Source organism: Gopherus flavomarginatus, chromosome 24 (genome assembly GCF_025201925.1).
Source record: "Gopherus flavomarginatus isolate rGopFla2 chromosome 24, rGopFla2.mat.asm, whole genome shotgun sequence".
Taxonomy (NCBI): Eukaryota; Metazoa; Chordata; order Testudines; family Testudinidae; genus Gopherus; species Gopherus flavomarginatus.
This window is the reverse complement of record NC_066640.1, coordinates 12486776-12502460: the sequence shown is the minus strand read 5'-3', so window position 1 is coordinate 12502460 and position 15685 is coordinate 12486776. Positions and strand designations below refer to the sequence as shown.

The window sequence follows — 15685 nt, the reverse complement described above, 5'->3', positions numbered from 1 at the left end:
AGAGTGGTCCTGTTGTATTGAGAAATCTAGTTAATAAAGTGAACCTACAAATGAGAATAAAATAATGATATTTCAATCATCATTGCAATCCAGTGCATGCTAGAGGGGACTAATGTACTTACCTAGTTTGCCCACTGAGCTAGTTGAAAAGGATATAACATTCACTTTGTACCAAATTCTGATAATCAATATTTCTACAAAATACCCAAATAGTCTAATTTATAGCATTGCAAAGTAAGTGCTTCCCAGGTTTATCTAGGTGAATTGTCACATCCTGTAACTTATGACAAACTTGGCAACTCTTTTTGAGGCTTATTTAGAGAATGTAAATTTTTCAGATTCCAAATGTTTTACATGTTTGTCAGAGACCTGAAAAATTAAATGAATTACGTATTAAGAGCCAAAAAAGCTTCATGTACTTACAAGGCTGAAGACGTAATTTACATGAAGTCTTGTTTTTCGGTCCTACATATGAAAGGTTAAGTGAAAAGTAAAGCGTAATTACTGTACTTAAAATGTAAAACTTTAAGAGACCATACTTGTCACCCTGTTTGTGTCAGGACAAACCCTTACGATTGCAATCCGAAATATGGGATATTTACAGATAGCATTTTCCCTCCCTTGTATTTTGCGTTACATGTTTCTCCAGACAATTTTGTACTTTGCATACAGATTACATCCCATTTCCTACCTCTCAAACACAGACAGATACATTGTTAGTGCTAAATAAATAACTTTGTTTTAGCAAGAACAATAAAGGTATAATTATCATTGCTACATAAGTTATGTTAGTGCAGAAATATTGCCCTACTTTTAGTCCCCAGAACTGTCCACTTTAGTGCCTAGTGCAGAATGATCCATACATGCCCACTTACTATTTTATTCAGCTTGCACTGATTTTGTTGCACTCAAGTTACATTTAACTCCCTCGAAAAAACCTGCTTCGGGAAGCGTGGGCTATTGCCCAGACAAAGGTTCATTCCACCAGTCATCAAAAATATACCTCATCAGTGCCAGACAGGCATGTGCAAAACGAGAGACTAGGACAGTATCTGGCACCCCCAAAACTTGAGCAATCACGAGGTCCAAACACAGAAGAAACAGGCCAGCCTGCTACAGTGCAGCCCCCAAGTGCCAACCCCCCCCATAAAAATGAACGTGGAAACGTGAACGCAGACGCAAAAAGTCACACAGCTCAGGGGGCGAGGGGAAGGAAACCAATGGGCCCTTTAAAGTCTCTCTCATACACCCGTGGGGGGACAGGGCTGGTCTATCTTATATACACAGCCCAGCCTAGTCTTCACGGGAAGGGGCGCGCCCCCCCCCCGGATCCGTTGTGTGGGTCAGGGCGCGGGGGAGAAACCCGGGGGGGGAGCCCCACGCGCCCCCTCTGAGGAGAAATGAGTAGTTGGAGCCACCCCGCCGCTACACAAGGGTCCCAGCCCCCAATTCCTCAGGAGCCCCCTATTGGGGGGTGAGTGGGAGAACGGGGGTGCTCAGGAGCCCCCCTATGGGGGGGAGTGGGAGAACGGGGGTGCTCAGGAGCCCCCTATGGGGGGGTGAGTGGGAGAACGGGGGTGCTCAGGGGCCCCCCTATGGGGGGGAGTGGGAGAACGGGGGTGCTCAGGGGCCCCCCACGGGGGGGGTTAGTGGGAGAACGGGGGTGCTCAGAAGCCCCCTATGGCGGAGTTCGTAGGAGAACGGGGGTGCTCAGGGGCCCCCTAAGGCGGAGTTCGTAGGAGAACGGGGGTGCTCAGGAGCCCCATGGGGGGGGGTGAGTGGGAGAATGGGGGTGCTCAGGAGCCCCCCACGGGGGGGGTTAGTGGGAGAACGGGGGTGCTCAGGAGCCCCCTAAGGCGGAGTTCGTAGGAGAACGGGGGTGCTCAGGAGCCCCCTATGGGGGGGTGAGTGGGAGAACGGGGGTGCTCAGGAGCTGCCCTATGGGGGGGTGAGTGGGAGAACGGGGGTGCTCAGGAGCCGCCCTAGGGGGGGGTGAGTGGGAGAACGGGGGTGCTCAGGAGCCCCCTATGGGGGGGTGAGTGGGAGAACGGGGGTACTCAGGGGCACCCCCCGGGGAGGGCTGGAGCTGTCTGAGCCCATTCCACGGGGAGAGCCCAGGCGCTACCCACCGCCCCCCATGCCCAACCCGCACGCGCAGCGCCCCCCGCGCCGTTACCACAGAGCTCTACGCACGCAGCCGCCCTGTCAGAGGAGCCCCAGCCCCGCCCCCTTCGCTCACCGCGCGTCAACAAGAGCAGGGCCCGGCCCTCCGGCCCCTTCCGCCAGACCCAGCCTCGTTCTCGCTCCGCCCCAACGGCGTCTGCGCGCGCGCGCCCGGCCCGGCCCCGCCCACTTGAGTCCCGCTCGTGCGCGAGAGTTGTCACTCTCTCAACCTCGCGCAAAAGGGCCTGCGGGCGGGGGAGCGCGGGCGGCCAATCAGACAAGCGGCTACCAGGCTGCTGCTTTGGTGACATCATGAGTTGGCATAGCAACCGGAGGGCGTGATGTCCGCTTGTTTGGGCGGGACCCAGTGAAATATGCTCTGGGGAGCCTGATGGCGCAATCTGGGTCAGTTTCGTGCCTCCCCATGGACTAGACTCATGAAACCCACACACGTCTTGTCCGTTTCGTGCCTCCCCCCCCAATGAAACTGACCAGATTGGGCTGGAAGGGACCTCAGGAGGTATCCAGTCCAACCCCCTGCCCAAAGCAGGACCAACGCCAACCAAATCAGCCCAGCCAGGGCTTGGTCAAGCCTGACCTTAAAAACCCCTGAGGAAGGAGATTCCACCACCTCCCTAGGGACCCCATTCCAGTGCTCCAATGTAGCGATTTCAGCCAGGCTTTTCCAGGGTCCCTGGCTGAGGAACAGCTCTGACAGGGGGACTGCCCCCAGTGATCCTGGAAACCCTTAAAAACCTAGGTCCTAGGTGTCCTATTCAGTTTCCTGAGGCCTGAAAGTCTGTTATGTGAAGATGGATTCAGGCAACCATGTGAAAATCAGATCAGCTGAGAATTATTTGTCCCTATCAGACGAGCAACACAATCCCCTAACCTTCCCCTCTGACAGCTCAATAGTAAACACAAAGGATCCATGTGTTATAATAATTAATATTTATTGATACTTTTATAAATACCTATAACACTGAAAATGTTAACACAATTGCATTAGTAAATTATTATTAAAACACATATCTACAGATCAAAGCTGTACTTTCTAGTTAGGTTTATTCCAGGGAGTACATTTTCTCTACCTTTAAGCTATCATTATTTACAGAATAATTCTTTTTTGAAATGACAGGTGTTTTGTTTGTTTGTTTTTTGCGTAGTATTTTCCCTTGGTTCCTTCTGCCGTTGCAGTGTCCTTTGTTATTCAGTGTTCTCAGCCTATCAATTTTTTTTTGTAGTTCATCCTGCAAAATAAAGAGTGCCCTCAACTGACATTAAAGTCAACCCAGTAGTCATTTAGCAATTCACTGGGTTGGACCCTAAGCTTTATGGGCTATGTTGGCATGATGGGCTTGAGCCTTCAGGGTGCATTAGTCTCTCTGGTCCTGATCTGTAAAACATTTGAGCTTGTGCTTAACTTTAAGCATTTGCGGCCCCACTGAAGTCCAATTAAGCAAAGCAATGTTTAAAGGTGAAGACCTGACCCCATTAAAATCAATGGCAAAACTCCCATTGACTTTGATGAGGAGATGGTTTTATCCTAAGAGTTTTGCAAGATCAGGGCCAGCATGTTCAGAACTCTGAAATCAAGCCCTCCATGCATTAAAAAACAACAACCCTGTTTTCCTTTCAGATTATGTCATTGATCTCACTTTAACAATATAATCTGCATTAATTTGACATCAGCTGTTTTCAAGATCCCATATTCTATTCTTCCCAGACAATTCTCAGCATCCAACTGATATCCTTCTAACGCATCTCCTCAGCTGCATGCTATCCCATCTAAGAAATAAATATTAATTACAGGAGCACTTCTCCAGCCTAGAACTAGTACTTTTCCAATCAGGAAAACTCTAGTCATTAATCTCTCCTCACTACATTTTTTGTTTCACATCAAAACGCTCCATACACAAATAAACAAAAAGTCCTTATAAACCCTTATGTATCATCTTTCCATTTTCTACTTGTGCTGTGAATAAATCTGAAAATCATTTGACTTTGTTTTATAGTTCTGACATGCTCTCTATCCCCTTTTAGATTTTGCATCAGCAACACTAAATGCTTAGGCTAAATGTAAATGTAAGTTTTATCTGTGAGCCCTTAGTTATCAGATTCCGAACTGTACATACAAAGTATCAAAAATGAACCTTATTTACACATTTCAATCTCTTTAGATTGAGATTGTCTGCCAGGAGCCCATTGTTGCACACATTGGGCCAGCTCCTTTACATTGGCGTAAATCAGTGTAGCTCCATTAACTTAAATGGAGCGGTGCCAGTTTACAAGTTTTGAGATTGGATCTATAAGAAGGGATCTGACTGAATGACAACTCACAGTCCCAAACAGGTTATATATTTCTAAAATTGCTTTTCACTGAGTTGATGCCTCTGAATGGTTATCCAGCAGTATGGTGTATAATTGTGCTAAAAAAAGCTAATTGGGATTTTCCCCCAATACTCTATCAATTGATTTCAATAACCTTAAAAAAAAAAAGAAACAACATTATGCTGTACAAAGACATTGTCTCCAACGCAGGATACCCAGAAACAACAGCACTTCTTGCATGTTACAAACAAAGTCTTTAGGATGCTCAGTAGAAATATTTGCATTGTTCATCATTAGAATTAATTGTGTAAATTGTGGCTTAGATAGCAAATGCAAAGGCCAATGGCCTCTGCTATTAAGAACCATGTGATCTGCATTGTTGTCCATAGCACATGACTGAACTTCTTAAAAGCAACTGAAACTGGAGTGTAATTGAAGCACAAATTAAACAGGGCAAGTACTATTCCTTTGTATGGCATTAAATATCTAGGTCCAGATGTGTCTACCAACCCTATCTAAAAATATCCCACAGTTGGGCCTTGAAGATTTAACAACAATTATAATAGAGATAATGTAGATTCACTGTCTTCCCTCATTAAATATACCTAAGAGGATTATTTACATTAAATTACAAAACAAGCCATGAAGATAACATAATTTCTTTTGTAGGGAAGGTAAAAATGCCTCTATCTGCTGTTTGCTTCTCTTTCATATGTCATAGACAAGGTGGCCATGAATAGATTGTTGAAAGTTTAACTTGCCAACTTTGACTTGCTAGTTTGGTCCATACAGACACCCACATACACAGCCACCAGTTACAGGAGACAGGACATTAAATAAGGATGCATCACATGAGAGACCAAGTGCTCATCAAAGCATACCTACTACATGCTATGTATTATTCAGAGTCCCAGTTTCCAATCATTTCTCAGATGCTCCTCTCATTGCTCGATCTTCTTCTGCCTACTCCTTTCCATACGGCTGTGGCCAAGAGTCATGGGATATTGTTTAGTTAAAGTTGTTAACAGCCGGCAGCCATATTTATAACTAACTTTCACAGCTGGCCCCATTAAACGCAACCTTGGGAGCTGCAGGGCAATCACTTTGGAAAGCTTCCAGGTTCTCTGCCTTTGCCAAGGGACCTGTTGCGCTGGATTCTGGCCGGCTGGCCATGGAAGAGCTATCAGGAATGTCTTGAAGAGAGGAGTTCTCAGCTGCCTGAGCCAGGCACGATTCTTTGGTACCTTCGTGAGTACGTCCATTTCTGGAGCTGTCATGATGCCCGTGGTTACCTAGACGGCTAGAAGCGACTACAGCTTTCATTGCAGCCTATTTAAAAACAAACACGAAGAGTTAGTGAACAGCAGTAGTGCACGGATGCATTTCAGAGATTTGCTACTTGGATGTAAGTTCAGAAATACTCTGATGCTACATGAAATGGCTGTCATGGTTCCCAGGCCTGTGTTAATAAAATAAAAAATCCTTGACAAAATAACCTTGGTTCTTCAGTAGGGCCAGTGGGATGAAGAGACACGGTCACATGGAAATATATATATGTGGTATACTTCTTGGTTCTAAGGAAGGATAATGAATAACTTAGATCAGAAATCAATGTATTCTTACAAGAGATCAAATCATGTTAGGTCAACCATAGGGATTTATTTTATTTTAATTGTATTAACATTTTCCAGTCAAATGTATTTTATATTGTATTAAAGTGTATCCCTAGGCACTAACCCTGCAAAACTTAATGCGTATGTAAGTTCAAAGTCAGTTGGCCTACCAATCTGGGTAAAGTCACAAGCATGAATCTTTGCAGGATCAAGGCCCTAATGTGCATCTATAAGTAATAAAAATAAATACAATTAAAAGACTTCCAATCTTTTCATTAGTAAAACTGGGGGGTTAAAAAAAGTCATTTGTTCATTTAAGTTCCTAGAGTGAATTTAGTGTCAGAGAAAGGTTCTAGAGCAACAGCCCTGGGTAGACAGAGGACTTCAGTCTCTCTAGAACAGATTGAACATGGTCAGTATCAGTTTCCACAGGGTAAGTCCTGATTTGGAGACATACTCCGCCCCTCCAGAGGAAAGAGATCAGTTTCCATGGGCCATTCATTCCTTGGTATCTGGGCTAACAAGGGGGCCAATGGATGGCAACATCCATCCACTAGGATGGACTGAGACTTCTGGTTCTTTTCACACAGGCCACCAAAGAGACACCAGCTTGCAATGACTGTGAGATAAATTTGAAGTGATGCCATAGGCTATGTCTCCAGAGTAAAAAAAGGTGTGTTTTCACATTATGTTAGCAATTGCAATGTAAAATACCAGTGAAGACAGAGCACAGGCAGTTCCTACCTCAGCATAGCTAGCAGAGACCAAACACTGTACCCCTTGCTGGGGTTTATTTCAACTAGCCACTTCAAGGTAGAAACTACCCATGCCTGGTCCCCACCAGAATTTTACACTGTGATAGCTAATGACGTAACAACAGTCCTATTTTTGGCAGTGGAAACAGTCTCAGACACAAAAAGCTTCATATCCTTTTCCCAGTTCCCTGAGCTATCCAGTCCCCCACCAAAACTGTGACATTTTAATTAATGTTTGTCTACATGTGGAGTTATTTTGGAATAGCTCTTGGTCTGCATATTCATACTCTATCATAATCCACATCAGCTTGAAAGTGTAGACAAATCTCAAGTGTTTCTTAACTAAAACCACTGCATTCTGAAGAGCTGACGATAGCAGATGTGGTTAGCAGTGACAATTTGTACAGTCTATGTAAAAGGGAAATAAGAAATGTATCAGAATGATTAACAGCAAGGCTCTGTAACGTTACCTTCAGTTTCCGCCGGGCATTAAACTCTTGCAGTTTCTTTTGTGTGCTATCCATATGAGCAAATTTAGCTGCTTTGCCCGTGACCCAGGGGTGTTCCAGTGCTTGATGTACTGTTAGCCTCTTCTGTGGGTCCAAGACTATCAGTTTTTGAACCTGCAGTCAGATTTCAAACAAGTAAGTTTAAATATGTTTGTTCAAAAGGAATTGGAAATTATCATTAATGTCATCTGCAGTCTGGTGATGGGGAATGCAATTATAAGGGGATGCATCTTCATGCTGCACGGCACAGAATGATCACCAGCATGAGTCAAGCAGAATTTATCTCATTGTAGAGTATAGCAAAAGTAAACATATCAGAGGGACAGTTTTCCTATAAAGTACTGAGCACAGTCAGAGGCCCCAGTTCATAAATCACAAGCTCCGTGCTTTCCTGAATTGGGGCCAGACACAGGAATGAAAATTCACGTGGACCATTGGTCTGTTTTGGTTTGGCAAATCCTGCATTCCTGCATTTTTTACAAATGGATTGATTGTAAAGCATTTTAATATTGGATGATAATAATTGATAATGCTGATCTGAATAGTTTTAATTTATATTTTGTTGCTGGAAAGAGTGAGAGTTTTAACTTTACATTGATTCCTGTCATCTTTTGCTGTCATTTGATCAGGCTCATCCATTTTTGTCTTTTCTTTTGGCTATCCATTGTACTTTGTGAGATTGGAAAGACTGCTAAATGGAGTCACTTATGTACTTTTCAAGACATTAGTACTTCACTATTGCACTTCACTCTGCAAATCTGGTTTGTATGATTATTATTGAATAACAGCTATAACAAAACAGAGAGCTTTTCACCCAGAGATCTCAAATGTTTAACAAAGCATTACCCCCCTCATTTTGGAGATGGGGCAAGGAGAGATGCGTGCAAGGTCTCACAACAAGGGCCTAGCAGAGCCGCGGCTAGGACTGGCTGAGGGTTAAGAGCCTTTTGTCCCAGAATCAGGCTACACAGAACTAAAACCAATGAGTTCAATACCTTGTAGGGAACCTTGGCCTGTATGGCAAAGACACTTAGACGGAGGGCAAAGCACAGCTGTAGTGATTTTTTATTAAGATCAATAATAAAGCCAGAAAAGCTCCAAACCACAGAAAAGAGCTAGGAATAACACAGTGTTGGGGACTATCTGTGGTGTCATTCTTTGCACATGCTCTTAGACTTGCATACTTGCACCCTTCCCTGAGGACCTCACGATAAGAGACAAAGGGCCAGCCAGGGCTGGCTTTAAGCCGATTCACCCGATTCCCCAGAATCGGTCCCTGCGGGTCATAAAGCTGGCTGTGGGGCCAGCCCTGTCTCTGGCATGCCGAACGAGTCCAATGGTCCAGGTCCCTCAATGCCTAACACTGATGGCAGATAACAATAGAGCTGAAGGGTCCAGCTCCCCTCCACATGGTGGTTTGCCCTGTCATAGGGCCTGCACACTATCCTGAAGGTTCATTTTAATGCTCCTGTCCAAATCTAACTTCCTCACCCTGGTAATACTGGGGTGCACTTATCCTATAGGTTAACGTATCGTATGCATACACAGTAAAGCCACTTAACTCATTATCATACATCTCACTTATTGCTCAAGCAAATTTGTGGTTAAACATCTGCCAACGACGCTATCCTAAAACATCCAAGCCCAGTATCACTTCAGTGTTTGTGCACAGTTAGGGTCCAGCTTCTGGTGTTGAGCAAGCTGTTCCTAGTTCCCCAAAATCTAAAGGTGACTGTCAGGGCATTTATCTATGAGTCACAGGCCTACTATACTGGATTATACTTAAGCTTGCTTAAGCTAATGTCTTCCAGGATACAGGCCTGTATGTTCATTGCATTATAGTTGAATATAATATAGACTAAACTAGCCCTATGGGCTATAGTATGGAAATGTCACACACAAAAAATAAAATAAAATAAAATAAAATAAAAATCACACTCTGGAGCGAAAAGTTTCTGGCGTAGACCTGGCCTTACAAAGTTCTTCCCTGACAAGAAGCCAAGCTATCCCCTCATGTTACCTACACTACCGAGGTCCCAATTTCTTCCACAGCATGGCATTTACATCTCTGGCCTTGGGTAACTTACCAAGTCCTTGGCATTGAGGGAGACTTCATCCCACCAAGGGGAAACAAACTCATAGTCACAGTTCAGTATCCTGCTGTACATGTACTGGTCCCCTCTTGGATCAAAAAATGGTTCAAACCCACAAAGCCTGAAAACACAGTGGGATAAAATTAAGAAAAGGGAAAGTTCCTGCCAGCAAGAGTTGTGGAGCAGTCAAGAAAAATGGTGGAAGCCTAGATACACAAAGGAATTCCACAGAATTCCGTGGAAATTAGGAACCCAAAATCCTTTGTGAATCTGGGCTGGCAGCACTATTACCTGGGACACTGACAACGATAGTGGACAAAACACAGGAGCACATCCGGTAGGGAAGAATCTTGCATTTGCCATGACGAATGGACTGGATTACTTTACAGGGCTTTTCCCCCATCTGTAATTTCTATGAGTCATGCCACGCTTTCGCATATGGCACAACGAAAGGAACCTATAAGAACAATCATGAGAGCTTCTGCCTCTTACTGAGCATCTGTTAGTTTTGCAAGCATGTAGAAATTCACGGCCAGTAATACCATGCACATTCCAAATAGGGCAAGAGAGAACGTCTGCGACTTCTTCACAATATTTCAGTGATCATTTTGGAAAGAGGTGGATAAAATTTTGCATCTCAGGGTTATACTAGTGGAAATTAGGACAATTCTACTCCAGTCAGTGGAGCTACTCTGGATTTACACCGTGGCAACAAAGCTGAACTTGTCCAAGGAACATTTTAAACCTAAAAAATGGTCTCAATTCTCAGTTGTCCTGTACCTTCTGCTGTTATCTACATTAGGGCATAGTGAGTGTAAAGTGGATGTAAAATATTACATTCCAAGCGCCTTCCAGTCGTACAGTAAGTGATCTGACCAAGGTCTTGTCTACATGCAGGAAACTGACCAACACAGCTATTCCAAATTCTTTTTTAAGTGGAGTAACGTTTTTTTCTGGAACAGAGTTTCCACATGGGTAGAAACTGCGGCATAGTTATTCCAAATAGTTATGATGATCAGCTTCTACATTGTCACGTGTGATTTGTTTTCTCTCTCATCCACTTACTTTGGAGTAACAGAATCCAGCCCACTGATTTCAGTGAGACTAGTAGCAAAGTAAAGTTCTACTCATTGTGAATAAGTGTGGTAGCGTATAACTGTCTAGGGTTCAGAGTTTAAAAAAGACTCGTATACTTGTAGAAAAAACGAATAAGCGAGAAATCCTCCTGGGGCATTAATAAGAAGTTAACTAACTAACTAAAGTTATTAGAAAGAAAGAAAGAAAGAAAGAAAGAAAGAAAGAAAGAAAGAAAGAAAGAAAGAAAGAAAGAAAGAAAGAAAGAGTACTCAGCTAATAGCAGATGATAGCAGTAAGGACTGTTTAAATCTTCATCCATCCAGTGATGGAAGCTCATTTATCAGCTGACACTTACTGTCTGTGCTATGAAGTTCAGCCAGTCAGAAGATATCTGCTTTCTCCAGCCATGTTTACAACATGCCTGCAGGGCCCCATCAGTTCAAAGTTGGCCAGTAATTGACATTTTTTAAAAGAAGGGTTCCAGTAAGGGAATCTATGTTACTGGGTGTAGCCATCGCTCAGAAAAAAAAGAGGTCAGAGTCACTTGCAGCAGAACGAGGCTTGAGAAAGAAATTGGGTGGTTGAAGGCTTTTAGAAAATCAGACATTCGTGATCAAAGACCTTGGTAACAGATCATGATATACCGTAAAACAGACAGCCATCTCTCAATAAGCCGTATACATTTCTCTCTCACTCTTCTTAGTATGACTTATTTTTAGGACCTGAAAACAAAAGGCCAGACTGTGAGCCCATTTCTCAAACCGGTGAGAATGCTCTCACGAGTTAAGTCAAAGGTCCAGATGTTCAAAAGTATTTAGGTGTCTAACTCCCAATGGAAGGGAAGAATCTAAGTACCTTTGAAGATCCTGGCCAATGAGAGAACTTGTTAGAGTTAACGGCTCACTGCTGTGACTAAGGGGTTAAAATCGAGTCCAACGAGCATAAAGATTGTCCACTCCTCCTCACTTGGTAGGTGCTAAGGGCTTAGATTGCCAACCCTGAGTCCATTTCTCTTTAATGGGAGTCCTAATGGAAGTCTTCATTCTTGTAAGGGATGCATGGACTAGACGTGTCATTAACATGAGCTGCGTGGTAGGCCCTGGAGCAGATTGGTGAAAACACCAGACGTGTTTGCAGATGGAGTTAAGATGAGTCAGTGCTTCTCTGCTTAGGGACAGTGGTTGGAAAAAGCAGCAAAGATGTGGGGGCGTGGGCTGCTGTCAGAGATTTTCAGCATTACTCACAATATATACGTTATGACACCCACAGACCACATATCCACTTCGGGTCCATATGGACAGCCATGGAGAATTTCAGGAGCTGAAAGTATAATTCACAGTTAAAATATGCCAGCAGGAGGCATCTGTCAATAACCTGAGGATCAAATTCTGCTATCTAGATTATTTATATGGTTCCCATCACCACAGCACCTGAGTGCTTCACAGTTCCCCAGGTGGGGTAGGGCAATGCTATTATCTCCATTTTACAGATAGGGAACTGAGGCACAAAGAGGCTAAGTGACTTGCCCAGGGCTACATAGTGGAAGTCTGTGGCAGAGAAGGGAATTACACCCACATTTCCCCAGTCCCAGGCCAGAGCCCTAACCACTGCACTTCCCTCCCTTCTCAGATACATTGGTGTAAATCCAGAGCAAGGCCATAGAGCACTAGGGTTACTACAGAGACAAACAGCCATGTGTTAATGTCTCTCCCAGAAATGGGTCCGTCTGCTGTACTTAACAGGTTTTTTTATCAGCTGCTAAATATTGCAGATGAAAATTCCAAAACCATGTCATATTTACATTGTGCCTTTACCAGCTCAAAGGAGTGACTGTGTACTGAAATCTCACTTCTTGAGCTAACTTCCTGTTTCAAGCCACTTCCGTTAAAGGGACCACAGCAAGTAATTTAGGCCCAAAACTCAGGTTTTAAGGATCTTTTATAACCCTAATATGAAGAGAATTGGTTTCAAGGAATTAAAAAATAAGTGTCAGTGAAAAACATGATTTGCTGCTGGGATTTAAACATTCCCTTGCAGAGGTTAAAACACAGATAAGACAGTATCTTTCTAGACAATGTACAGGAAGAACCAAAAATGAAGCATATTAAAAATTGGTTATACAGAAAAGCAGAATCATCTAGATCTTGTGGACCAAGATCAGGGTGACCAGACAGCAAGTGTAAAGAATCGGGACAGTGGGTGGGGGGTAATAGGAGCACGTATAAGGAAAAGTCCCAAAAAATGGGAACTGTCCCTATAAAATCAGGACATCTGGTCACCTTAAACAAGATCAGTGAGAAGCAAGGAGGAAATAAGTGGCTTGAAAAACAATATTTTAAATAAAGCCTAAAAATAAATTTACACTTCTGCAGAACATTGTCAGCTGAAGATTTCAAGGCAGTTAACAACCATATTAGAGATATGGGAAACTGAGGCACAGAAAGTTGAATTGACTTGAACAAGTCTGTGACAGCTTAGGAAGGAGACTCCAGATCTACTGAATCCCAGCCCTGTGCTTTACGCACAAGAGAACCCGCCATGAAAATGAGACTGTAAAATATTTTCCCGGTCCTTAGAGTTCAAGATAGCAGTAGTGGCACATGTAAGAATTTAGTCTGAGATTATCAAAGCTGAAGTTCCCGTTAATTTTAGTGGCAAATGGGCATCCCAATCTTTTGGGCAGCTTTGAAAATCTGAGCCTAAATATAAATAAATTATATGGATTTTAAAAATAATAGTATCTCTTTCAGATGCAGTCTACGGCTTACCTTTCACAAGTGCCTGGTGATTTTGAGTGCCCAGTTTGAGACACCTTAAAAGGGCTGCTCTACAGAAGTTGGGTGCTAGGCACTTTCTGAAAATCAGACTCTTAAGGCATCTCAAGCTGGGCATCTAAAAAGGGAGGCAACACAGATCACTAGCGGCTTGTGAAAATTTGCCCTGAGAGCCTTTGCAGACCCAGAGTGGGATTTTCAAAAGAGCCAAAAGGAATTAGGTGCCTAATTTCTATTTGACAGCAATGAGACTTGTGCTCCTAAACCCCTGAAGTGCTTTTCCTGGGTGACAGGACCGTTCTCTTTAACACGACTGAATGGCAATTCTTAGGACATGTCTTCACTGCCGAGTTAACCTGCGTGATCAGCATCTGGGTTTGAGGAGTTGGGCTAGTCTACCCCAGATATGAGTGTCCCCAAAACACAGCCCCAGCCACATTACTCCATCCTCAGTGTCCCTGATCTCACCCGTGTGTGACTGGAGGCCAGGGGCGGCTCCAGGCACCAGCGCTCCAAGCATGTGCCTAGGGTGGCAAGACACGGGGGGCGCTCTGCCGGTTGCCGCAGGGGTGGCAGACAGGCTCCCTTTGACGGCTTGCCTGCTGAGGGTCCGCAGGTCCCGCGGCTTCGGTGGACCTCCCACAGGCATGCCTGCAAGGCCGGCTTTAGGCCTATTCCACCAAGTACCCCGAATCGGGCCCCACACCTAAGAGGGCCCTGCACCCAGTGAGAATCCCTTCCCTGGCTAGAGGCGCCTTCCCTGGCAGCACTTTGGGTCTTCAGCGGCACTTCAGCCTCGGGTCCTTCACTCTCTCAGGGTCTTCGATGGCACTTCAGCGGCGGGTGCTCCGCTTACTCTGGATCTTCGGCAACACTTCAGCAGGGGGTCCTCCAGTGCCACTGAAGCCTTGGAGTGAGTGAAGGACCCACCACCGAAATGCTGCCAAAGACTCAGAACACCACCCGGTGAATACAAGCCCCACGTCTTTTTTACATGTGTTTCTTTCATTAAGTCATCCTTGCCAGGGCCCCGTCGAAACTGTTTGAATTGGGCCCCGCACTTCCTACCAATAGGAACCCTAACCGAAGCTTCAATGCCCTACCCATAGGAACCCTAAACCAAGGGCGGGGCACCCTACCCATAGGAATCCTGACCCTAGCTCCAAGTGCCCTACCGATAGGAATCCTAGCCCTAGGGCGGGATGCCCTACCCATAGGAACCCTAAACCTAGTTCCAAGTGCCCTACCCTTAGGAACCCTAACCCTATCTCCAAGTGTCCTACCCTTAGGAACCCTAACCCTAGGGCGGGATGCCCTACCCATAGGAACCCTAAACCTAGTTCCAAGTGCCCTACCCTTAGGAACCCTAACCCTATCTCCAAGTGTCCTACCCTTAGGAACCCTAACCCTAGGGCGGGATGCCCTACCCGTAGGAACCCTAAACCTAGTTCCAAGTGCCCTACCCTTAGGAACCCTAACCCTAGCTCCAAGTGTCCTACCCTTAGGAACTCTAACCCTAGCTCCAAGTGCCCTACCCATAGGAACCCTAAAAATAGGGCGGGAAGCCCTACCCATAGTAACCCTAAACGTAGCTCCAAGTACCCTACTCATAGGAACCCTAACCCTAGGTCCAAGTGCCCTACACATAGGAACCCTAATCCTAGCTCAAAGTGCCCTACCCATAGGAACCCTCACCCTAGCTCAAAGTGTCCTACCCATAGGAACCCTAATCCTAGCTCCAAGTGTCCTACCCTTAGGAACCCTCACCCTAGGGCGGGAGGCCCTACCCATAGGAACTCTAACCATAGCTCCACGTTCCCTACCCTTAGAAACCCTAACCCTAGCTCCAAGTGCCCTACCCATAGGAACCCTAACCCTAGGGTGGGAAGCTGTACCCATAAGAACTCTACCCATAGCCCCAAGTGCCGTACCCATAGGAATCCTAACCCTAGTTCCAAGTGCCCTACCCATAGAAAGTATAACCCTAGCTCCAAGTGTCCTACGCATAGGAACCTTAACCCTAGCTCCATGTGCCCTATCCATAGGAACCCTAAACCTAGCTTCAAGTGTCCTACCCTTAGGGACCCTAACCCTAGGGCGGGATACCCTACCCATAGGAACCCCAACCCTAGCTCCAAGTGCCCTACCCATGGAAACACTAACCATAGCTTCAAGTGCCCTACGCATAGGAACCCTAAGCCTAGCCCCAAGTGCCCTACTCTTAGGAGCCCTAACCCTATCTCGAAGTGCCCTACCCATAGGAACCCTAACCCTAGCTCCAAGTGCCCAACCCTTAGGAAACCTAGCCCTAGGGCGAGATGCCCTACCTATAAGAACCCAAACCCGAGCTCCAAGTGCCCTACCCTTAGG

The 15685-nt window shown here is 45.1% G+C and overlaps 2 protein-coding genes across 4 annotated transcripts in view; both read right to left on the bottom strand.

Annotated features, from left to right (window-relative positions):
* The window catches only part of PWWP3A (PWWP domain containing 3A, DNA repair factor), a 30426-nt gene extending 28168 nt beyond the window's left edge, over window positions 1–2258 (bottom strand). The window contains exons 1-2 of one of the 3 annotated variants that reach the window (XM_050933887.1): window positions 2240–2258; window positions 424–465 (exon numbers count right to left, since the gene is read on the bottom strand). The gene's annotated coding sequence lies outside the window, so the exon portion shown is untranslated. The other 2 variants (XM_050933886.1, XM_050933888.1) reach the window with 2 other exon arrangements.
* A 2399-nt stretch (window positions 2259–4657) lies between these two features.
* LOC127040123 (calcium/calmodulin-dependent protein kinase type IV-like) overlaps window positions 4658–15685 on the bottom strand; it is a 45003-nt gene continuing 33975 nt past the window's right edge. Inside the window, exons 8-11 of the mRNA XM_050933922.1 lie at window positions 11786–11861; window positions 9459–9585; window positions 7333–7485; window positions 4658–5823 (exon numbers count right to left, since the gene is read on the bottom strand). Of these exons, the coding sequence (XP_050789879.1) occupies window positions 5542–5823; window positions 7333–7485; window positions 9459–9585; window positions 11786–11861 (638 nt within the window). The 3' untranslated portion in view covers window positions 4658–5541. The remainder of the gene's footprint in view (window positions 5824–7332; window positions 7486–9458; window positions 9586–11785; window positions 11862–15685) is intronic.